At 32.8% G+C, this 26957-nt stretch overlaps 1 protein-coding gene across 1 annotated transcript in view; it reads right to left on the reverse strand.

Moving 5' to 3' along the window:
* Positions 1 to 595: 595 nt before the first annotated feature.
* Positions 596 to 26957, reverse strand: part of kairos — a 278053-nt gene continuing 251691 nt past the window's right edge. Inside the window, exons 7-9 of the mRNA XM_070109754.1 lie at positions 4960 to 5003; positions 2222 to 2672; positions 596 to 2132 (exon numbers count right to left, since the gene is read on the reverse strand). Coding sequence (XP_069965855.1) covers positions 980 to 2132; positions 2222 to 2672; positions 4960 to 4963 — 1608 coding nt within the window. The 5' untranslated portion in view covers positions 4964 to 5003 and the 3' untranslated portion in view covers positions 596 to 979. The remainder of the gene's footprint in view (positions 2133 to 2221; positions 2673 to 4959; positions 5004 to 26957) is intronic.

Here is a 26957-nt window from a genome sequence, read left to right on the forward strand (position 1 = left end):
AAAGTCGGAGACTTTATAAATATATATATATAAATGATCAGCGTGGCGAGCCGATTCGATTTATTCATGTCCGTTTGCCTGTATATACGCGAACTAGTATCTGAGTTTTTGAAATATCGCTCTGAAATTTTGCACACGTCTCTTTCTCTTCAACCGCCGATATCGGACTACTATAGTATATAACTGTCATACTAACTGAACGATCAGAATCAAGCGCTTGTATGGAAAACTTTTTCGTTTGACAAGAGATCTTCTCGATATTTGGGGTGGGTTATTTTCTAAGGCAACGGTGTAATCTCCGAAGAAATTGTTTAGATCGAGTCACTATAGCATATATTGTGAATATGTGTGAAGGTGAAAAAACAAATATTATGAATATCTGTTGTAAAATCAAATCGGAAATCCAGCAGACATATGAATATATAAAATTTTGATTTATCAGTGTGCATTTTTGATATGAGAAATGATTTCACGAAAATTAACTGGTGATTCTGAGAAGCTTTGAACTATTTAAATAATTTTAATAAATCCATCAAAGTAAATTTTTGACTATGCTTTACAATATTATAATATTACTTATACAGTTACACTCGTTTTTATTTAAACTCAATTGAATTACCACTATCTTTATATTATAACGCCATTTAATTCTTAAATAAATAATTATAGTATATTTTTTAAATTACATTTAATTTATTTTAATTAATTTAGTTATATTATTATATACACATGTACTTATTTTTTTTTCTGTATACACAGGAACCGGAAGGTACTTCAGACTCTAAATGTCTGCTTTTATTTTATACAAACTTTATTAGCATTTAATATTTTGGTATTATTGGTATGAAAAAAAAGCTAACAACTACTAACTCTCAACGCTTTCCACTTCCATCTCATCAAATATCACACTTGTATAATTTCAAACGCATACCCAAAATCAGACCGTGCCTATTTACTTGAACAGTCGCCGAACTGTTAATTATTTCACAAATAAATCCTTTAAAGTTGAACAGAGCGACGCCTCGCAGCTGTCTTTTGAGTCATCCTCGTCCGCCTTACCGAACCAATTTAGTGTCGAGCGCACTGCATTCGTTGCCTGACTTTGTGCGCTTCGACCACTACGTTTACCCGAGTCCTTACTCAATAGACCGCTCGACTTTGTGTTACTAGTTTTTGGTGAACTACCCGAACTACCGGATGGTCCCGATACGGATCCTTTTCGTAGAAAACCCTCAATTGCCGAACCAATCACGGTCGCGTCGACAATTGTACCTTTTGTCGTATCCGTCCAGCTTTTTTGCTTGCTCCGTGGCACCAATTTCGGTTTACTCTCACGTAACACATCTTTTGCTTGCAAACGCTTTAACATATCTTCGGAAAGCGCCATTGCAGTACTTTTGCTACGTATGCTCTTCTTGCGTGCCATCGGTTGGTGTCGTTTCTCAAACCAACCGGATAGAGCGGCTGAGCTATTGTCTTGTGCATTGCTTACCAACTGTTTGGCATTGTTGAGAATGGAAACATCGAAACTGTTCGAACGTGTAGAGCGACCCGCATTCGGATCGAGAAGATTCGATGAAGAACCACTGGTTGCTGCAGCACCACCGCTCGCTGTTAAACCGCCACTTGTTGTCGGTTTTGTTTTAGCGGTGGCTCCAGTTGAACCAGCGCTTGTCGACGACGGTAAAACTACTGTCGGTATTGTGTCTTCACATTTGTTAATCTCGATGGCTGAAGAGGTGAGTGTGCTAAAAATGGATGTGCTAAGTAGGCCGCCGCTCTTCTTACGCTTTGTGGAAGAACGATTGCTACCCGGTTGTAAAATGCATGGTGAAATGATTGCTGGGTGTTCCGAGGCGCGTCTCATGTTGGGTGCTGGTGAGGTGCCACCGGATACACTTTCGGAATAGCGGCGATTTGTATACCGTTGCGGTGTTCCACCCCCAACTTCATCTAATGTTTGCACCTCGCAAACCTTTTCGCTGCTTGTATTCCACAGTTTCATGCGTGCCTTACGTGATTGTACAATGTCATCCATTATGTCCAATTGTAGATTGTGTATACTGCCAATGGGATCTGTGGATGGTGGCCCAGTTGAGGTTTTGCTTTCGCGGCGGGAGTTCAGTACTCGGCTGGTGAGATGGAAAAAAGGTTGAACAGTTAAATTATAGTGGCACATGTACACTACACAACAAACAAGCAACCCCCTTCCCCAACTCACCTGCTACCCGCTGGATAAGCGGCAACTGATTCACGGCGTGAGCGACCAAACAATGTTGTTGGCACTTTAGAGATCGTTACGACAGAGTGACGTCGACCGGAAGGAGCTGGTGCCTGTGAGAGTGTGGCTAGGAAAGCTGCTTCTTTGGGTGATGGGCCGGAGCCTTCGCCACCACGCTCTGATAAACGACGCACCTGACTTGCGGTGATGCCCTCAGTGACCTGTTGTGAGGGCAAAGAATGCTTTCGTCCTTCGCGTGGATCTCGCCATGGTGAGAGCAAATAAGGATTCACGGGTGAGTCAATATCCAAACTAGCTTTATTTGATGGTGTCTCAGAGCTATCACGATCTTCCTCTTCGACCATCTGCGATTCCTCGACCACAATAAGGGGTTCCTGCTTGGCCACAGACCCAAAACGCGAAAACGATGAACGACGCATACGGAATGTATCTGAAATGATATAATGTAAAGAAAACTGAATTTAATATCAACATTAATGTAAATTGTTCAGAACGTAAGTCGGGTCTTGTTGGGCTTGAAATTTCAAAAAAGTAAATCATGCTTTCGGATGAATCAATTTATAAAACTCCACATCTCTGACACCCTAATTTATATATATAAAACAAAGTCGGTTTTTTTCAACACTTAAAACCCGAGATCGGCTTAACCAATTTTCATGGTTTTTGGTTCGTTGGGTTTGTCCCCGCCCCGAATAGCAGAATACATCTTAAAAATAATGAAAACTCGACGAAAACATAATTATAAAAGATATCATTCATTTTAAAAATGGATAATTTTCATTATGTTTCTTTAGCAAATCGAAACTGTTAATGCGTTGCGTTAAATGCGTTTCTTTCAGTTCGTGAGGAACCCATGTATCGAGTTTTTGAACATGGCTAAGTTGTTTTAAGTGATTTTCAATGTATGTATGTGATACCTGAGATTCTCTGCAATCTCACATGTTGTACTGTGGCGATCCGAATCGATTATTGCTTTGATTAGGTCGTCATCAACTTCAACTGGACGACCAGAGCGTTTTTCATCTTTGAGTGAAAAATCACCAGAACGAAATTTGGTAAACCAATTTTGACACAGCCGTTCTTTTATGGCTTCGTCGCCATAAACTACACATAACGTTTTGTGAGCTTGCGATACGTTTTTCCCTTTGCGAAAATAAAAAAGCAAAATATGCCGAAAATGGTCCTTTTGATCTTCCATTTTTCAACGCACGCCAAACGGAAACTACGCAACCGATCAAAAAACTTTTTTTTACTGATTGACAGCTAAATTGTCAACTATCAAATAACAAAATGTGTTTTACATTTGGACTACGCCAGTAAACCTAAAAATTCAACTAAAGCAATCTATGAGTGAAATCCGCAATTACTTAGTTGCCAACCCAATACAAGAAGAAATGGTTCAAGTATTTATTTGAATCGAGCAGCGTTCCTATATGATTGCACCATTGACTACATCTTGCATCTTTTAGTTAGTATTGGTAGTTGTTTGCCAAGATTGTGGCGCATTGAAATTTGCTGGTGAAATGCCTGGTTTGTGCTGCGGTAGTGGCAAAGTGAAATCTATCGATTGTGTAACGAACGAAGATGAAGCCACTAATTATCCAACTGAATTTTTAAACTCCTTGGATGTGCCTGGTTTACCACCGCACAGTTTGCAACTGAAGGATGGCTCGGTAGTCATCATGCTTAGAAATTTAAACCAACCAAAACTGTGCAATTGAACAGATTTGGTGATAAGAAAACTGATGAGCAATGTGATTAACGCGTTGATACTCAAAGGAAAATTTAAAGTTGAGGAAGTTCTTATTCCAAGGATTCCGATGATCCCAACTGATATGTCCTTTGAATTTAAACGAATTCAAATCCCGATTCGTCTTGACTCCGCCATGACGATTAACAAATCACAGGGCCAATCATTGAATATTTGTGGCCTCAATCTAGAATATGCATGTTTTTCTATGCTTTTTTTGTTCTTGCGCATGACAAAAAAACAAATAATGTCGTTTACCACAACGTGCTAATTTAATAATTTTTTTTCTGACACATGTTTGAAATACTTAATTTAATTTGTATTCTCTTTCTATATCTTTTATATATCTATCTATGTATGTTCATATTTATTTTGTATCAAAGCCTAAATTAGTTCAGCTTAAAGGTAACACGACATTAATTGACTGTTAGGCGGTACGCAGTTCGCCGGGTCAGCTAGTAATATATAAATGATCAAGATGGTCAGGAGAAATGAATTTCGGGTGACTATCTGTGTGTGCGTCTGTTCGCCAGTCTGTGCAAGCTTAGCACAACAAAATTGTTTAGGTACAAATTGAGAAATCTTGATAATACTTGCTACTGCGTTGATTGCTTTTGCAGATAAGCAAAATCGGACCAAGATATATAGAAACAAATGGGAGAAAAAATGTATACATTTTAGAAGCAGTATTTGAGAATAAGAACAGATTTGGGTTTTTTATATACGCCTACCGTCGCTTTTAAACCGTCTCACTGTTCCACAAGACTAGAACTATCTAATCTTTTTACTCAAATAGTGTGACTTCCACCATTGCCAAATGTTAAAAACTTTAACACTGAAAGCGCTGCATAAGAAAGCATGTGTTATCGCTTGCGCGATGTTTCTGCACTAAAAGTTATGACCTTACTAAACTAGGTGGCTTGTATATATTGTTGATATTTTGGAAAAAAATAAAAGAGGCACTCACCCATTTTGATAAATTTATAGTGTCCTTATATACTCCAGCTTAATCTGTAAATGAAACAAAAATAGAATACAAATTAAGATATTATATATACAGTTGAAAAAAGTGTTTGAGGAGTTTAAAGAAAAATATTATTATTACAATAAATTGTTTAATAATAAATAAATTGTTTTTAAATGTAACAAAAGCTATGTTAAAAGACTGTAATAATATAAGGTGATCAATTTCAAAGTTCCCAACTTTTAAAGAAAAAACCAGTTGGATAATTATAATATTGTAGACGATTTGGATATGATTTCATATTGGTATTTAGTGCCGGCTGATCCTTTGTAGTTACGTCATAACCCCTACGGAATGATAGCCGCAGCCGTCTTGAGGGATTTGCCGGTAGGCGACGTAGACGTATGGGCCCATGCCGGATATTAAGAATGTTGATTTGAGTAACATAATTTAAATTTTAAAATACATTTGCAAAAAAGACTAATGAATGAACTTTAATACAGTTAGTTTCTTAATAAATTAGTTGTGACATTATTTTCAGAACCCTGCACTTAATTTTCACAAATTCGTTATTATCTATATATCTTAAGTTACTGTCGAGTAATTTTCACATTCGGTTATCCATCTAAATAAAAGTTAACAAGCATAAACCGGTTACCAAAGCAACACAACAGTTTCTGACTAACTAATTAAAATCCACTTGCATCCCACGTACTACTGAAGGCAATTACCTCTCCGTCACTTGTCGTTAATTAACATTTAACGAGACAAATTTCGCTTGCAACTCAGCGGCACACCTCGCAATGGATGATATTTCGCCAACTTGGCAAGGATCCAATTTTCGCAGGCAAAACAAATTTGGCATGCAACAAGTAGAAACCTTGAGGACTGTCTAACATAAGTAAATAATCAAAATGTACATATACATAGGCTCATATATGTATGTATGTAGAACATGCTTATACAAGTATGCTCTGATGTAAGTGGGTTATGTTTGTGCTAAACAGAAACTTGAGTGCAATAGAGAGATGCTCAATTTATTATTAAAAGCTGTGAATATGGTGCCAAGTAGATACCAGTATTCATTGCTTTTATGGAACATATTTGCAAGCAAGTTAGCTGACTGGTTCAATAAAAACAACAACTGCTTATTAGCAATTTGAAACAACTTTAATAATAACGCAAGCTTATTGAGCTATTAACTGTCTACATTAAATTTACTTGCATGAAAATTTAGCTCACAACTGTATACTTAAGTAAAGTAGAAACGAAGGCATAAAAAAAATTGTCTGTTCAATACGGTTTCAGACTAATCGTAAAGAATTGCCGCTTTAAAAAAAATTAATTTTTCTCTGAATACACCATATTAATTTGGTCATTTCGCAATATTGTAGAGTTAATCATATATGCGAATTGAGCAAAATGGATTGAAGTAATAACAGAGATTATCTATAGAATTCAAAGAAGCCATCAGAAAAGCAAAAAAAAAAAATATATATTCAAGCTGCAGATTACAGCAAAAACAAATATATAAACATGTAAACGATACATAAAAGTGATAATTTCAAACGTCTGTGCAAACTTTTCTAAAAAGAAAATTAAGAATATCTATAAGGTGGATGGCTATGAACTGGCTTCGCTATATTGATCTGCATTTAAAGTTGCTTATAAAATGGTGTATTTTTAGACGTGTGTTTTTCAATGAGGCAATGTTTTTTACAGAGTTGGTCTCATTGACAGCTGTTCGTTGATTTATGTATACTCGGTTTGGGTTGCTATTTCATAATGAACATACTTACTTTTGAACAACGCTTGCAAATGATGCAAATTAGATTAAAAAAAAAACAAAAAAAAAACTTCGGATGCAGCGAGGCTACAATACCCTTTGCAGGTGCATTTCTATACTCTGTACAGGGTATATTAAGTTTGCAACGAAGTTTGTAACACCCAGAATGAACCATCAGAGACCCTATATAATATGATATATACATAAGTGATCACCATGATGAGTACAGTTGATTTAGCCATGTCCGTCTGTCCGTTCGTCCGTCTGTATATACGCGAACTAGTCTCTCAGTTTTTGAGATATCGATCTTAAATTAAGCATATAACCTTTTGTCAAAAAGAAACTGCTTAATTGTCGGAATAGCCGATATCGGGTCACTATAGCATATATCTGCCATACAAAGTGAACAATCGGAATCAAGTTCTCGTACGGAAAATATTTTAATTTGACGAGATATCTTTACGAAATTCGGAAAGGATCATTATGTAAAGAAATAATGGAATCTCCAAAGAAATTTTTTTGATCAGATTACTATAGGATATTGCGGCCATACAAGCTGAATGATCGGAATCAGGTTCTTCTTAGGAACCTTTTGTATATGTGAAGGGTTTTATACCTTCGGTGCAACCGAAGTTAACTTTTCTTTCTTCTTTATAGCATAAAAGGGTACATAAAGATATTTATTTTAAGCAGCAGCTATGTGCTGTAATATCCGATTATAATCATATTTTCGGTGATGGTAGCGATATTTGAGATACTAATCAATGTCAAATTTCGTGTTTATGTATATATTGTCAAATAGATAAGTTTTTCATACATGGACTTGAGTTTAACCAATCAGTTTGCATGGCAGCGGTTTAGTCAAATGAGTAGCGTCTTGATGAGGAGAGGCTAGAAAAGTATCAGGCTGATATCTCCAAAATTGAAGGACTAGTTTCCTTGTATACAGATTTCCTTTTGGGAATTTTTTTCTTTAGAAATTGGTTTTTATTTCTTTAGAAATTTGGAAGGCCATAGTTGAAGTCAATGGGGAACGCTATAAAGCCATGTTTAATGACTGTTTTCGTGCCTAAACTGGAGGATGTTGATGTGGACGACCTTTGATGCCACCAAGACGGCGCTACAAGCCATACATCCACAGAAATATTGGAATTTATTGAAGGAAACTTTTTGTGAGCACATCTCGCGCCGTGAGCTTGTGGCGTGGCCGCGAAGATTGTGCGACCGCTGAACTAATTTTTGCAGAGTTATGTAGAGTCACTTGTCTACGCAGATATTGAAAATTAGGCCTCGGCTGCAATTTATTCTAGCTAGCCGTGGAGGTCAATTGCCCGAAATAATTTTTAAATCATAATGGCAAACCCTTATTTTTATAATACTGGTAAAGCTAAATTCTTGGCAATATAATATTAAGTTTTATACGTTTAATTTTTTCTTGAAAACCACATGTTTTAAAAAACAACACACTTTATAAGAAGATGTGAAGATAAATTTACCTTTCGATGACTGACTTCAATGATTGAGAACTGCACTCAATTGCCCTATGTAAACGAAAGGTATATTAAGGGAGTGATAGGCAGACCGAGTCTATCATACCATATATATGCCCCGCCTTATATCTGTTTTGTCTGTACTTAATGTCAAGTGTAGTAAACGATAATGAAAAAAAGGTGAAATTGTGTTGACGGCTAACCACAAATCCATCAACACTGTGTAGTTAATTTTTTCGTGAACCGGCCAAGTTCTTCTATCGTCCTTGGTACTATGGTGGTTCTCTATCCGTTTGTTTATCTACAGTGTTTTCGACTTTATGCCCGTAACAGCAAAAGCGCACATTAATCATATACCAGCATGTCGTAATTAGTGGCAAACAGCAACTGCTGGCCGTCAACATCGTTGACATTTTTATGACTGCATATCAAACTTGAAATAAAAATCGCAATTTTTACCAAAACGCAGGAGTGAAGAGGAAGTGGTAGTAGAACAGTATTGGTTCCATATTACATGTGTTATACTATAAAGTCTGGTGTAGTAAATTTACGAAATACTTATTTACCAATAAATGCAGCATATTAGTTGGCTAACTAAGATGAATATGTAACCAACTTAAAGGTCCATAAACATAAACAAATCAATATACACTTTAATTCTTTCATAGGGTTCTGCCCAGAGCTGGGCCTGTTGATGACTGCCATTGTCCTGAAACCAGGACCAATTTTTTAATTGAATTTTTTTTAAATTAGATTTTCATTTTTAAACCCGATTACAAAAATAAAAATAAACGACTATTCATGTTTGTAAATGTCTTGTACGCCTAATTACCGTACTCTATGAAGGCTCAATTCGAAAGAAATAGCAATAATGTGGAATTAAAAGCCGCCTCATTAAGACCGATAACAGAAAACTTTTCATGAAAATGGACAGGCTAAGTATAAGTGCACTGTTTTAAAATCAGTAATTTGTATGTTTCCCTAGTGTTTTTTTTTCAATCACAATATAGCATTTTCGTATGCAGGTAATATATACTTGTGTAATTCTTCTTCTTAATTTTTAAGAGAACAAAGTACTTGGGCTAGAAGAAAAAACTGCAAAAATATTTATATAAGTACAAATGTATTGATATGCTAATGTTCAATGTGAGAGTTACGTATACGCAACGCTATACATTTTTTTACTGTAATGTAATGCACAGTATATATGAATAACTAATATTGTAAATAAATTGTTGGACATACATGAATGTTAGTTAGCTATATGTATATAGGTTTTTTAAAACTCACATATTTTTCATATACTGCAAAAATGTTTGTAGGCAGATTTTCCCAAAGAAATAAAGGCATAAGTTGATTGCAAGTATTCTGCAACGAGTCGAAATAATATCGCACATTTTTGATAATTAAGGGCTAATTTCCCTATTAAGAGCACAATTGTGGGATTTTTTGGAGAGTGATAAACGTATTATTTATCGATGGGTATAAACAAATATGACTTATTTCATTTGCCTGAAAAAATTCATATTAGTCTATGCTTTGAGTTAGAACCAACGGTATTTAAAAGTGGATATTTCCTTAATTGAGGAGAACCGACGTGAATTATAATACACAATTTCTCAGCAGTTAAACAAAAAATAGTCAATCTTTTTAGAAATTATTTCCACCACAGTTTATGGTTTTGCGCACTTTTGTATGAAAGTTTTTGTTTGCCAACAGACAAGTTAATATTTCTATGAATTTTTTTTCAACTAAACTGAAATAATTTTTGTATGGTACAAAGAGCTTATTCGTAATCTAATGCCAAATTTCTTCTTTATTCTTTCCTCAATAGAATATTTTACTCATAATTAAATATTGTCGTATGAGATTCTAATGTTACTGAATTGTATATAAGTTAAAAAAAATGTAGCATACTATTTCATTAACTTATCTGCAAATATGAGTAGTATACTTGTATAATACATCAAATAGTCTAGATGATTATTCGAATGCATGTCCAACAAGAACTTTTAGTGCACCCACACGCACAAGGATGTTAAACAGTATTTAAAGAAATCTCTCGCCATTTCTTCTAAGGTGAGACACCATTTTTACCATTAAAAGTGCCCTTTGAACTTCGCCATCAACTGAAATATAATGAATAATTAGACCTTTCGCTGCATTGTTAAATATGTAAGGATATCATTAATATGGAAACTCGATACCTTAATGACTTACTGAGTGCTGTATATTTAAGCAGTTGCCCAATTATTGTAGTACAGACATTTTGGAAAGAAGAGTTTGTTACTTAAATTCCACCCCCAAACACCTTTGTACTATGACTGCATCGTTTGCTGACCTAGAATCGCTAATGAGCTACGGTATACATGATTAATTTTACAAGGGACTCATTTCTCAGCTGCTAAGTATTAGGTTTTCTCTAAAAGTAAATGCAAATAGTTTTGAGGAAAAGCGGAGTGTGAGGTGATGAGGTAAAAAATTGGAAATCAGCAATTAAATAAAGTGAAAGCAAAATTTTAATGTTAGTCAAAATTAGCTCTCTTCAAATTGAGTGGAAAACTTTTCTTTCTGACTTAAAAAGTTCAAATTAATGTCTACTTTTTCATATACGTATAAACTAAAACACTAATATCTCATATAATGTGTATCAATTTAACAAACCCCCTAAAAATTCAAAACAAATGAAAGAACTCATTAAAGAAAGTTGATCTGTCTAGGAAGTGATAATCGGCAATATTGTATAATTCTTATCAATGTATGAAAAGTGACACAAACATATCTATACATATTTTCAAAGCATACAACTATTTAATCTAAACATAGAAAAATAATCTGTAAGTAAATTTGACTGACAACCGAAATAAAATAGTATGGAAATTCTATTTAAATTGCAACTACCTTCACTTGCTTCTAACCAGCAATTTGAACAGCATCATTATTTTCTAGTGAATTGCATCAAATGTAGTTATTTTTAAAATTTCTATTGAAGTTCAGCAGTGAATGAATAACTACCAGTGTAATGAAGAGGCTCTTCCATGAAATATTGATGGAATTAGAATTTTCATATAATTGTGAAAATTAAAATCTTCTAATGTGTCTAGTTAAATCTGCAGAATCAGATCATCGTTATTTAGTATGCATTTTGTTGCATAAGCACATATATATTTGTGAAAGTGCTCTCGTTCATTATAATACTAACAAGTTTACATTTAAAGAATTATTGCACAATTTTGTTGGCGAAAAGAAATAAAATAGCGCAATTTTCTCGCGCACAGTAATAAAGCCAAAGTGAATATAATTTTATATCAACTCCCATAAAGACTTTATAGCCTAAAGAACACCATGAAGCATTTTGTAAGCCTGTAGATGTTTAATATTCACTTATTTTCTTTTTATCGGCACAACAGACATGCCTGGCGTATGAGCAACATTTATATGTAAATTTTGCAGGATATAAAAAGTCAATAAATAGAATTGATCGTTTAAAAGGCAAATCAAAGTCAAATAAATGAGTAAAAATGAGCCATCAAATCAAAATTTAGCAAAACAAACCAAATGAAAATAATATTTAATATTACATCGATGACTCTAATAAATATAGCAAACAAAATCAAACATTCATTTCGCCACATATGCTCAATTACTTTCAAATTAGCTCGATTTTTTTTGCAATAACTTAATAGAATTAATTGGTATTAAATAAATTTCGTCAAAAAATTCCACAAGCCACAAAGTTTATTTTTTTTTTTGTAGTAGAGTAATGAGGCACGATGAAAGTGGTCAGAAGTGGATATTTATAGCAAATTCTAACGAACCGCACACAAGCATTAATTTATGCATCGCATCACTACATTCACACAGTTTTCAAGGCATCGGGTATACGCATATGTATATATCTTCTTGGGTATATAATTGTTTATTTATAAATATATACATATGTACATCTATTTGATTTGCAGCTACAAAATCCGTAACCGGAGCCGTTGGCAATGAGAGCAGGGCAGGGTTGACTTGCAGGCGAAGACTTTACGAAATTTCCAGCACTGAAACCACAGTAAAACTTTTCGAAAAACATGAATAAATGCTGCGCGTTGTGATGAAACTTAACCCAACAAGTACAACCAGAGTGGTAGCAGCAAATTTTCGGTAGTCTTTGGGCAATCAGCTTATGTATATGCATATATATTAGGGTGTCCGCTATTTCTATAGGTTGATTTTTTTCCGACACCCTTGAAGTTTCAGTTTTTGCCCTTAACAAATAATCCAACGTAAGCTTTTTATTTTCAATATAAATCGTGCCTTAATCATTTTACTTTTTTCATGTATATAACATAAGATTTTTTGATATTTTGCAACAAGCAAATAAATATAAAACCCTGAAGAAAGGACATTCTAATATAAAACGTTTTTGCACTACAAAAAAAATATTCCTTTAAAAGTTATACGAAAATATTGATTCATATGTAATAAGTATTCCTGAGAGTGCATTATAAGTTCTGTGTTGCTCATACGACACGGTGTACTATATCAATACAGTACATTTAATGTCAAAATTTAACCACTTATACCATATAAACGAATATTTGTATGAAAAATATTTATAAGAACATTTTTGTAGATAGCTAACTTTGATATTTGAATACCTTGTGTTCAAAGTTTTCAATGTATTGTATTTGTTTTCGATATAAAAAACTAAATGCAAAAAGGCAAAAAATACTAAATACATGTGTAAAGTAAAATTATTTAGGCATGGCTTAAATTGAGAATAAAGAGATTGGTAATTTTTTTCGGGAAAAAAACTGAAACCTTAGAAGCGTTTGAAAAAAAGACAACTTTGGAATTTATGGACACCCTAATGTATACGAACCTATATAAAATAGCGTGCATATAAAAGCGGGCGTATTTTAAGTTTTGTAGCTTCGAATGTCTTAAGTTGCGCATACTTTGAAATGTAAGAAGAGCAATCGCGGTTGACCTCGAGCAGTCTCTAGGCAGTGCAAGCGACCAATGAAATAAACGCATCATAACAGCAAAGTTAAATAAGCTCATAATTGAATAAAGTCAAAATTGAGTGTAAAATAAACGGACAAAGGGACCGCAAGATAAATGAGAAATCGAAGCACAGGAAGCAGGTACACAAGGTTGAAGAAGATGGTGAAGAAGATTAGTACCTACGCAGTCGATTAAATTACAAAACGTTACTGTTTATTCAGTAGTTTATTGAATTAATTCTGGAGTAAAGCGATGGAGTGTGTATTGTAGTTGTTGCAAAGTACCAAAAATAGTTATGAAAGCAATGACGATGATTTGTGAGAATATTAATAATTTTTAATCGAAAATATAAAAAAATTTAAGCTAGCAAAAGAAATTTGGAATAATAATATCAACCCATGAGACATGCTGAAAAGAATACTTTACATCTACTCTTTAGTTATGTACTTTTTAAATTGTCTGCAAGAATTTTTGAGTACTCTGGTGTACGAGTATGTGTGCATATTTCAGCGGCTTCAATAAATACCAATTAGAGGCATTTGTTTTTCATTAATTAAGTGAATTTTCCCCGAAAAGCAGAAATTTTAATAGAATATATTAATAGATAAAACAGTTTGTACTCAAAAGTTATTAAATATTTTGTGAATTGCAGGAATAACAGTCTTTTTTTTGTTATCATTTATCGTTTCTTGGTGAACCAAATATACCACTTATCAGTTATGAGATGTTTGTTGTATATATTATTTTCGTCTATTGTAAAATATAGAGTTTTTTTTCTTCCCAGTGTGTGTAAAGATAGACATACGCTTGCTCTAACGATACTGAATTAAGAAATCAAAAACTGTCTGAAAAAGTTTTTTTGTACTAAATGTTATCTTTCAAACACCATAGATTGTACTTGTACAAATATCTTAAATAAATGATCAGTATAACGAGCTGTTCGTCTATCTGTCCGTCTGTCCATCTGTCCATATCCGATTTAGCCACACAGGTTTTGAGATATCGATCTGAAATTTTGCACATGTAAGTTTTTCGCAAAGAAGCTGCTCATTTTTTGGAACTGCCGATATCGGCCCACTACAGCATATATCTACCATACAAACAGAACGATCGAAATTTTGAAGCAATTTGGCCTGAGTTATTGTCAAAGTCAATGGTGCAATCTAAGGAAAAATTGTTCAAATCAAGTCACTATAGCATATAGCTGCCATACAAACTGACTGATAAAGTTTTTGTTTTTAATAAATTTTTAGAAAACTTTAGGGAAGATGGAGAAACATATTAATTTTTCTAACGTTGCAACCTTCTGCCACAATTAGATAGCTTAATAGAGCTTATTAAATAAAACTTCTCTAAGCATACACTATTGCCTCGTCCTAATGCAGGTAATTCATACTTGATTCCTAATACGAAGAATTTCGTAAACGTCTTGAATATATTGTTCAAAAGTAAAAATACTCTTTATTATTACTATTTAGTATACACAAAAATCTACGCTATGTGAAATGTCTATATAAAGTAACCACAAGCAAGGTGTTCGTGTAGAGATTTTTACTAAGTAATAACAAAGCGCAACAAACGCACATCTGTGAGCACTTAAGCATTAAAGGGAATCATAAATCCGCTATTGCCCTTCGCTACTCAGCGCAAGAATAGAAGAAAAAGCAACAAACAATACATGGTAAATATTGAAATTGAAAATAAATCTCTTTTAAATCGCATATTAATCTTATCGCTGTCTAGCCGACATAAAACTTGTATGAAAAAATGGAAAAAACTTTAAAACATAAATAATAAATAAAGAACGGAAAGTACGTACTGAATTAAAAAAAAAAAAAAAAGATATAGAAAATCTGAAGGTTTTAAAAGTGAATATTTAAGTATAGTTTGTTAAGTTCTTGCCGAAAGCCAAAAAATCCTAAAAAAATGTTAATGAATCAACTTAACGTATTATACATATTCCAGTCAGGAATAACCATCAGTTATCGAATTATTACAAATATATATGTATACAATATTTGCTGTTGGGTATAAGACCGACGTAAAATTATATACTTTAAACAGTGGTACATAACTGAATTCTTATTTAGAAGGAATCATACAGTGTATGTATGTATGTGCATTTGTGGGCTTGATGTTACTTGCGTACTTTCGGACGGGTTTATTTACTTGCGCATAATTTTGTACGATGAAGTTCTTGAATAATATATGTGCGATGTTTCAGTATACTACACAAGCATAAAAACCAATACTTAGTGGTGGCAATCCTGCATATAAAAGAAAAGCAACGAGTGAAGCATTTAAAAATCTACAAATCTTGTTGGATCGGAACCTGGTTTCAATATGACTTGTACACGTATAACCGTTTTTTTTTATTGTACGAGTAAATACATTAGAATAATCAAATTATATTTTGATTGTCATAAGCCAACAACATTCTTAAAATAAAACACATAACTACTTACTTTTTACTAAATATAAGGAAATGTTAAAAGTGTTCCTCTACATTATTTATTGGCTTTTTTCTTAAAAATATGCTTATACCTGTGTTTTTCTCGCACAACTAATTAACATTCAGATATGTTTGGTAAATTTCGCAAAATTTCAGCATACATTTTTTGCCACTTTGTTATTATTCAGCGTGTTTTCGCACATTGGAATAGTTCAACCCTGCGTTCAGGTAAATGAAAGAATTTCGCAATTATAAAAATTTATGGTGAAAGTTTTGAACTAGGAATAAAGTTGCAAAATTGCGAACGCGAATATTAAGCGCATGCGAAAATAAATTTCTGACACAAATAAGATTTGTTTAGCTTTCTACACAAAATTTCACGTGTTATTCTAAGCTGGAATGCATCATTTTTAGAAACTTTTTCCACGCAAACTTTCGTCTGAAATGCGCTTTTTTGACTTTCCACATATTCCAACTTTTTATTTTAATTTCACTCATGGAAAATAATACGATGCACACGAAAGCTACATATTTCATTTTTGTAAGCTACTACATATATACACTGCTTGTCATTCTACGTGCAAGGTGGATGCTAATTAGAAAATAAAACGTGCCATCATCAGCATTTATTTGAAAAATGTCAAAAAATACCAAAAAGTTTGTGAGTGAGTGTAAGTGAGTATTTTAAAAATTTCAACATAATATTGCTAAGACCTTATGTTATGTAATTATACCCAGTAAATACCATACACCGTAATATAAAATAAGCCTCGGTTTGTTGAACCATTTACGCTTTACTCAAAAACATATTTATACACACTTTTATGCAACTGATAAACACAGCGTATGAATGTACATTAATAATCCGATTTAGTAGATCTTGAGATATCATGCGCACCGTTTCTAAAAAAGTAGTTCAGAAAAAAAAGAAACGCATCACAAAATGAGCAATAATTCCGAAAATAATTGAAATTTCAAAAATGTGGAAAAAAATCGAAAATATTTTTTTCTAAACCAGAATACCCTCTCAATCCATTCGGCATTATAAAAGGAGTTTAATGTTGCTATTTAACAAGATTTGCGTTTATATAATGTGGGTGGGAAAATAATTTATGTATCAAATGATTGAGCTGAATTACGAAATCGAGACCCCCCCTCTACGGAAAAGAGAAATTAAACAAGAAAAAACATTATCATTGACTGAATCGAAGCTATATAATACCCCTCACAGGTACATTTTTTATAGCAACTATATGTATGTATATATCTTTATCTCGATTTTGATCAGCCAGTTTATATGGCAGCGATATGCTATAATGGTCGGATCTGAATAATTTACTAGTAGATTGTACCCGTAAAAAAAAGCCTGAATTTGATTGTTCATTTTGTTGTAGCTATATGATATAGTAGTCCGCTATGAACAATATGTTTGAAATGTGTTTGGCAATAATGCAACCCAAGTTTCGTGAAGATATCGTGTCATTAAAAAAAGTTTTTTATATTAAAGTTGTCCGATATTGGCCGTTCTGACAAGTGATCAGCTTTGCGTGCAAAGTTTCATATCGATATCTCAAAAGCTGACGGACTAGTTCACGTATATGCAGACCGACACATAGACATGGCTAAACCGGCTCAGCTCATCACGCTGATAATTTATATATACTTAATAGTAGCCCCGAAATTTTTTTTCTGGGTATTTCAATCTTCGTGACAAATTTAATATAGGTAAGGGTTCAGTGGTTCTAGGTATAATAGTGCTGTTTGATAAATATTGGGTGTATGCATTAATTCGTGCGGTTTTTATTTCGAAAATTAAGACTTTATTGTGAAAAAATTGTTATACATTTAATGTTCAAAGTATTGCCCATCGGAAGCTACGATGTTTGCCCATCTTTCTGGTAGTTTGTGGATCCCATACCAAAAGAACTTCTCCGGCTTGGAGGTCAAGAAAGAATCGAGCCAATTTCTGATACCCTGTTCTGAAGTGAAGCGTACTCCGGTGAGGGCATTCTGCATTGACCTGAGCAAGTGGTAATCGGAAGGTGCTATGTCTGGGCTATAAGGCGGGTGAGGTGGAACTTTCCATATCTACTGAAAACGACGCGAAATGACGGTACCTTTGAAATAAATATAGCCGCAGATCAACACACATCACAGGTAAAGTTTGGGTATGTGTTATATATCAAAGAAATAAGACTAATTAACAGTACAAGTTTCTAAGTGATATAGGTATGAAAGTAGGCATACTAATACCATATCTGCTCTCCTAATGAGTAGAGGAAAACAATTTACAATTTTATGAGAAAAATAGTAATGTTTTTTGTTTTCTGCAAAAATAAAAAAAAAAATTAAAATTTATCCCAAAGAACGTTACCGTTAACGCCACTAAACTACAAATAAACGTACAAATAAATGTCAGGTTTGAAGTCAATTGCGGTGTTTAAAGTTAAATTAAAGCTCTAAGAGGAAATGGCTTCTTAAGTACTTTCAAACTTTCTGGAAAATTAATTACCATAATGTTGCGTACGGGCTATGGGCATAGTTACGAGCGAGCATTGCAACCGGCAACACATATGAAAATAGATGTGGAGGGGATGCATAAAAATCAGTCACTAAGTTTTGCTCATTGTCAGTCAATTAAATTCACATATACCTTACTAAAGTTCCAAACAAACATAATTAAGCTAATTAACTGTAGTGCGGCTGCAAAATACACCAGTATGAACACACATCGTTCAATATTTATTTATGCTTGTAACTCATATATGAAATATGATTAATTATGGTTTGATTTTAGTTTGGTAGCAATAACATAGCAGTTCGGCGATGCTGGCTGGATGTTAGGTTAAGGCTGGTAAAAGTTAAGGCTGGCTAAAAATGAAAGTTTATTATGTCATTAATTAGCCCGCCGATTCTCAAAATAACATCATTGATACTATTTTAATTTTCTTCGCAAAGGAAACATTTTGTTATTTTAATTTAAATGAATTTGTGATGAAAAAAGTGATATAATTTCTATTATATTGGTGGCAGCGTGAGTCTTCATATTTATGAGAACAAGTAATCGCCTACAGCAACTAAAAATAAAGTTCATGGTGTTCTATTTAACTCAGCTAAAAAAAAAATATATATTGAGTTCATTATGCAATAAAAAAAATCAGTATCGCAAATTTCGATTAATACTTTGAAAACAGGTAGGATTTCTTCTTACTTAACTCATTCATTAAATAGCTTAGTCATTATCTGAACTGTCACTCAGAATAAGTTGCGAGGCGCTAAAAGTGGTCGTTTTTTAATGAAAGCTAACCACCAGACTGCTGCAAAAGATTGGCATAATGACATGCTGAAAAAATTTCAATTATTATTCTATCTTAAGTGCTATTCTAGCTGATAGAATACATTACGTGCAAGCTTAGCCCAAACGTCTATCTATGCTATATGAAGTATCTGCTAAATTAATTGCACTGCTATATTGAATGCATACTTATGTATACAAGAGCAATTAATTTTCAAGTTACTAAGCGTCGATAATTACGGTCATTCAATAATTCTGATTTCATGCGTAATATCCCGCGCATACTAATAGGCCAGAGTAAACCTGGCATTAATTAGTAAACACAACCGCTACAATTGTATAATGCTAATGAGAAATTTGTTGGTCTAACAATTTTGCAACAGGTGATTTGGAAAGTTTACAAATAGCCAACAATTTAATTACGTACACGTAATTCAAAAAGTTATAAAAAATTCTGTGAAGAACCCTAAGTTGTGTTAATGATAATAATAATTGATGTATTCAAGAGAATACTTTTCTTAAAGAGTTTTAGATAAGTATCCAAAAAATGTTTGTTTTCACTGAGGCTAATAATTATAAATTTGTAATTTACAGCAATAGATATTTTAATGATATAAAGGTGTTTTTTAATTACACTGAAATTATTATCAATAATAATCAAAATCTAGAAAATTTTTTTAGTGAAATAAACAAAGAATTTTAAGTTCCTAATATTAACAATGCCTTATTAAAAAAAAAAAATAATAATATATTAAATAATACGTGCATTATCTTCAGAGCCTCTTTAGTATGCTGTGCTTCGGCACAGATAGACCTGATTTCCTGCCTATTTATTCCCATTACACCTATCAAGGGTGATTGAAAAGAGAGTGGGATTTAGAATTGTAAACTTGTATAAGTTTTAATGATTAAAACGAGCTACTTAGGAGACAAGCGATTTGAGCATTTGATCGATACAGTTAAATGAGAGATTAACAAGACTTACTATTTCAAGACTAATGTGTTATGATAATTAATTGTAAGCCCGTCACCTGTCCACCTATGTAGTAGCTTAAAGGATACGCCTAGTGTCAAGTTTTTCAAAAGTATGTTTTTTTAACATGTGGATAACGTATATCTTTAAAAATAACTTACTACAATTTTTGATCGATACATATCTCAAATAGTTATCGAGTTATAGTCTTGCAAAATGTATAGGAGATTTGACCACTATCAAATTTTTTCTGCTTGTTCTCTATATAGTTCTTCATACAATGGCCTACCAGTGTTTTGATTTGATCAAAAATCGAATTTCGGAAAGCCAAAAACAGCTTCGATTTTGGGTAAAATTCAAATTTATTTTTAAAAACGCCACCAGTGTTCAAATCATTATTGTAATAAGAGTCCTGTCTAATAAAATATATATTCATATATTGTAGATTTATGGATTAATGAAAAGTCATAAATTTAGAAATGTTTGGTTAGTTTACATGTTTCTTTTAATATTAGGAAGATTTAAAAATAGTAAAATAATATTGAATAAACTAAAAGATAAGTCTTAAGAATTGTACCTTGACGATTTTCAATTAAATATTTTGATAATTTTTCAAATAATTAAAGTATCTTTCACCGCACAAGTTCTTTCGCTACATTGAACGTTAAAAATTCTGGCAGATATAATTTGGATAAAATTTGTATAAAATGCAAATATTTTTTGTAATATAATTTTTTTTTTCAATTTTAAGAGCGATAGTTATTAATATTACGAATTTCAATTATTCTGTTAAATTTAACTTGTTTTTTCTTATGGTCAGCGTAATATAATATTCCAACATTCCTATGATTTATTCATTGACAACTACAGCGAAAAAAAGTTAAGTACAAATCAATTTACGTATACCTTAAATTGAATACCACTTAAGTGTTATGTACATATAGACATGTACCATTTGTCGATAACAACTTGCAGTGCATTCGTATATCGAAATCAGTATGGAATCAAAAGTGCAAGCGCACCATCGGTAAAACGCTCATAGCTCTGGCGAGAAAATATTTTGTGCGTCATTGATTTCTGTTGAATTTTCGAGTTTCCGAGCAGTTGCTACAGCAGCATCATAGCTTGTTGGCTTGGTACTCATTATTGAATATTCGCTCATTAAACCCATCAACTTCTAACACTTCAGTGTAAAGCGCTTACTTAAATGGGCATCACTGATTTTGCATTTTCCTCTTTCGGTATAGTCATCGGGGAAATATGCAGTTTTCACTTTTTCGAGCAAGAAGATTCAATTGAATGCTGAATGATGATTACAGCATAAACGCGGGTAAAATGTTTCCATTTACTGTGGTCACAATAGGTATTTTTGGTACTTTAAAACACCTGAGATATGAATTAAGAGATGAAATGCTAAGTATCTGTGGTACGTGGCATATTGAGCGAAAATAGGAAACAAAATATAAACAAAATGTAAACAAAATTAGTAAATAGAGTTTTATTAAATAACTATAAATTTTTTGGATTATTAAAAATCGAATTTTGGTTGTTGTATGTTAGTACTAGTGAATCAGAGAAATCGTTATAAAATGTTGAGGTTATAACGTATCCATTATTTTTAAAGAAAGTTCTCTGTCGTATTTGAAAATACTTTAAATTATTTAAAATATCCTGAAACTTTTTTAGAAATTCGCAAAATAATTAAATTTTTTGACACTGACAAAAAAGTATAATTTCTAAGGCTATCTATTATAATATGTCTCTATTAAAACATAATTAAATTTTCATATAACAAAAAAAAATTTTAAATAACTAAGATGGCAAGTTTTTTATTTAATTTGGTATATTAAGCGTACAGTTCTCCGGACAGTGTATAAAATTCGCACATTGACCAAATCATTTAATTTCCGGTGAATATTTACTTTAAATTTTTTTGCTGTAATACAGTTGTGGCTAGGAAAACTTGCCGCTAGTAAAATTATATACAAATATATTATTATATATGTAAAAAGATGAATATAAACATTTGCGCAAGCACTTATGTAGTTATGCGCTTTGAAAAAGAGGAATTCAATATCTCAAATGAGTATAAAAAAATATTTAACTTATTTTAAAAGAGTAATTATAGAAAGCGTGTAATTAATTAATATGTAATAAAAGTATGAAAAATTATTAAAAATACGAACAACTTCCATTTCATAACATCCAATCGTATATATTATATTTGGCTGAAGAGATTAGTTGTGAATATACCTGTAAGAGATATGATGAAACTAATAGGAGATATCCTGATCTTCGAATCTTTACTTGCCATTGTAAAAACAGTTTGCATCTGAAATTTCAAATTAAGGTCCTTATTTACACAATATGGAAAGCCTGATGAAAAATTAATTAAAAAAATGAGTTTGGATGTTTGAAAAGCAGATATTATTTGCAGATCAATATTCAGATCAGCCTGACTTGACCTTTGTTACGAGTTTAAGAAATAAATATTACACGTTTAAAAATTCAAAATTCTTTAAAGTTTGTTTTATTGTCCTTTATTGGGATTGTTTAACTAAGAATTAGGCTTTTTGGGTAAATTAGTGTATTTTTAAATGAATATCGCTATTCTATCATAGAAAAAAAATTACAAATATATTGCCGCATATCTTAATTAAAAATACTTAACTTTTAAAATAATTAATTGTGTTTATACTTTTAAATTTATTGAACAATAATGAAGAGAGAATTTTTTTCCATAAACATGTCCATTGTGGTTTACTTGCATTTCAAATTTGCAGTAGCTTTCACACATTTACAGCCTTAAAAGCTTGTGAGTTTACAAAAGCCAGCACATGTGTCGGCATTTGCCTGTAAATGCTCATAACAATTAATTATCATTTAAATACAATTCATTATGTTAACTGAAATATTAAATGAATAGTAAGAGCGCGTGTAGTGTGTAATATGATTGTGAGTGTAAATTTGAAAGCATTAGCAAAATTTACCGATACAGAAGAAGTTTTGTATATAATATATCATGGAGGTTGTTGTTGTATTCGTTCTTTCCCAAGTTGATTGTTTTTTGCTGAAGCACCTTGAAGTTTCAGTTTTGCCCTAAATAAAAAATTGTCGAACGTAAACAAGCTCTTTATTTCTAATTTGAGTCATTTAACTTTTTGATATTTTGCATTAATAAAATAATCTCACAACTTTGAAAAAGATATTCTTATACAAAAATTTACGCTCTACAAAAAAGGTTGGATTGTTTTTTTATATTCTTATAATATGTTGCTACAGAGTAAGATAGTTTTGTTCACCTATCGGTTGCTTGTATCACCTAAAAATAATACATAAAACTTGGTACACGTGTTTCCTGGCAAAAAAAGTCAAGGTGAGTTCGTAATCGAACTACTGCCACGCCGATGGTAACCTACTTGTATAAACTGCCATGACCAAGCCCCAAAATAAGATAAAAAACCGCAATTTTGCACAAGGTTTTTACCACATTTGTCGGCCAATGTGTTCGTTATTTTAATGAAATTAAGATAGCGTGGTTTTCTAGTAACGGTGTATCCTTGTGCCTAAAATGCATAAAATCGTGAGGAAACTTGTTTTAGCCCCCATATAACAGATAATCACGATTTTAAAACGTCCGGCTGACTTTTCTCCATATTATATATTTATAAAATTAATAACTATATATTTGTAAAATTGCTTCAAAATACATTCTCAAGTAGACCTGAGCATTGTCAAAAATTGTTGCAATCAGCCCTTCCATTTCTATGCCCCCAATGATTTTAATAAAATTTTCGCTGACCGGAAGTAAAATATAGTAATAAAAATGTTTGGTAACAACCATACTTAACCCTTCCTTACTTGTTATAAAGACATTTTTTTCAAAGTTATACGCTGTTAAAGTTATAAATCATCAAGGGAGCTTTCATATGGTACACCATGTCCTATGAGTAACATTTCATTTGTATGACGCCTTAGCACAGGAGTTTTTTTATTAAACGTTGTTGGTCGTATCACAGTCTATGTGAGGCGGATAAGGGATTTTCCGTGGACATCACCAGTAATGACCAAAAGGACTACAAATTTACAAAGCCTTCAGGAGGAAGCAATTTTCGCACATAACGGTGGAATTCCGTACAGCTATTCCACGAAAATTGTCAGAGATTACGAATTAAAGCGTAGTATTGTTTACTGCAGCGCAAGCTGTGATTTGGGGCTTGTTCGTAAGTCTGTCCCTCCGTGACCACCTACACATGGATTGAGTTTGTCAAACTGAATTGCGCTTTGGCTGCAGTTATGTCAACGCGTTGTTATGTCAACGCTATTGAATGTGCAATCAACGATCAGGGACCAAAAATTTTGTATTTGCTTGTTATGCGCAAAGCTCTATGTCTATTTTGGCGTGCAATGCTGCAGAGCTAAGCTAGCTTATGCTTTGTTGTGTTGTAAATTTTTTTGTTGGGCCGCATGACAAAACTACGATTCTAACTTGAACCAGAACTGTTGAAATATAATTGGACTTATATTCAGTGTTTCGTCCAAAAATGTTTCGCTGCTATATACATATCGGCTTCTCGAAATTCAATGTTTCGCTGGTAAATGTGTAACGGCAGATTACATTTCCTTTTCATTATGATTCTTGGAAACTGCTTTCACTTAATATTTGTCGGTCTACTAAGGGCATACAATAAAAACTGCTATCTAACGGCAGCTTAACTTACTCACTTGTTGTACAGTAGTAATTGTTTGGAAGTAATTGCATTATTAACCGAGAATTTCGAAAAATGGTTGAATTCAATACAAGCAAGAAGAGTGTTATGTAATGTCTTTATAGTCATTGAAATATACTACAACAACTTTCAAATGGACTTCTGGTACCAAATAAATTATAATTCTGCTTATTAATATTTATGGCAAGGAAAGCTATGTAACTCTTTGATCAAAACGATTTTCGATGAAAATGATTATTCATATCATTCCGTATGTACAATACTTATCTATTTCCCAATCATGGAGATTATTTGATCCAGCTTTGGGATGTTTCGCGAAACCACATTAGGAAGAGGCATCTGTAGTTTGAAAAATTGTTAAAAAGTGGGAACATATCTCCCAAATCACTAAAGTTATATCGACCAAATTTGTTCGGGACAAGTATTTTTGGTATTCCCTCCGACAAATTAAAAATGGGTGAAATCAGGTATAACCACGCCCACTTCCCATATAACGGTTATGTTTAAAACTTGAAATAGTGCGATAACTCAAAAAAATAAATGCTCCAGAGACATTAAATTTTACGTTCAACCTGATACGAAAGTGCTTTGTAGGAGCCAGTATCAAAATTGCAGAATCGATGTGCCACTGCTCACCTTTGGGTAAAGTTTTATTCTTTGCCTCTATCCTGATATTTCTATATTATGGTGGAAAAATTGAAATAGGACTAGAACAAATAGTTTTTTCTCACATAACATAATTTCAAATTCCATAGTTCAAGCGCTCAGATACCGAAGATCTGCAACCCAGCCATATTGGGCGTTCTGTGACTTATTTTACTGAAAGCATGATTATAGTTTTTTTTTGGCTAAAAAAATCACGAATAAACATTGATGTGTGAGCTGATGCATTATCGTGATGCAGAATCTACTTCGCTGCCACACATTTCATGCCCAAAACATTTGAGAAAACTTAATGGCATGAGCCTATTGATAAGCCGAAATCCTCTGCAACTTCCCTAATAGTGATTCGACGATTTTCAGAAACCCTTTTTTTCACTGTTTTGATGTTTTCTTCGTTTGTTGACGTGGTCGCATCTCCAGGATGCACATCGTAACCAACATCTTCTCGGCCTTCTGTAAAGCGCTTGTACCAATTATAAACACTTTTTTTGACACAAGGTGAATTCACCAAATTCCACAGTCAAAACTTCAAGAGCTTTGAAGCATTTATTCTATTTTTAACGCAAAATTTAATACATATTTATTATGATACATTTTTTTAAAAAGTTAAAATCGAAGAGCATACAAAATGGTGACTAACCGAAATTGGCTGCTAGCGCCCATTTACCTAATATATGGATTTCAAACTTCTGTACAACCTACAAGTATATTCGATATTAAGATTTTCGACTTTCTAGTTGACCTTAAGACGTTTTTGCTGATCAATATATGTGATACTTCAAAGGTTTCATATACTCGTATTTACTCGCTGACTATGAATCTTTGAATGAAACTGGTCTAGACCGAGGTCTAAGCCGTTATCTCCATTATAGTGACTTCCGTTTCACTGGTTAAAGTTGTCCTCTTTGGTTCAGTTTATATAACAGACATTTCATTTGAGTTAACTATGTTGATTTTAATACCAATATCTCAAATATGAAACAAAATATAGTAATGAGGAGAAGTGAGTCTATGACTTATATTATATTATAAGTTAATGAGATACCAAAAAATGAGTCAAATTCTTAAACTCTTTTGTTGAATAATGAATGCTGAAATCTTTCGCAACATTCTTTATTGTAAACTTTTGCATATACCCTAAGGTATTTCTAAGGCGTTGAGCCTTGCAAGTTACGAAAGTAAAAACTGTTCGGTTTCGCCTGACTTTAGCGCTTACTTACTTGTTATGAGTGGAATTTTTACCTTAACCGTTACTAAATAGTTATTTAAATTTTTGTTTGTAGAGTTCGGAGGTAGAAACAACATTTGATACTCAACACCATGTGTTGCGCTAAGCAAACTTAAATGTACGAGTATTTGTGCCTTACACACGCACTTTGATGCCTGGCGTTGAATTATATTTCAAACATCAATCAAATACATTTCATATGCAAATTTCATCCAACACTCGTTCGGTACAACTACGTCATATACAAATACGTATGTATTTTAATGCCCATGTGTGCAATTGATTGATATCACACAATATTAAATAATTGAGTGAGCGATAGGCGGTGTTTATGTATATTTTGGGAGTTTTTCTGATTTGTGAATAATACAAATCGGTCAACTACGTTT

Source organism: Bactrocera oleae, chromosome 5 (assembly GCF_042242935.1).
Source record: "Bactrocera oleae isolate idBacOlea1 chromosome 5, idBacOlea1, whole genome shotgun sequence".
Taxonomy (NCBI): domain Eukaryota; kingdom Metazoa; phylum Arthropoda; class Insecta; order Diptera; family Tephritidae; genus Bactrocera; species Bactrocera oleae.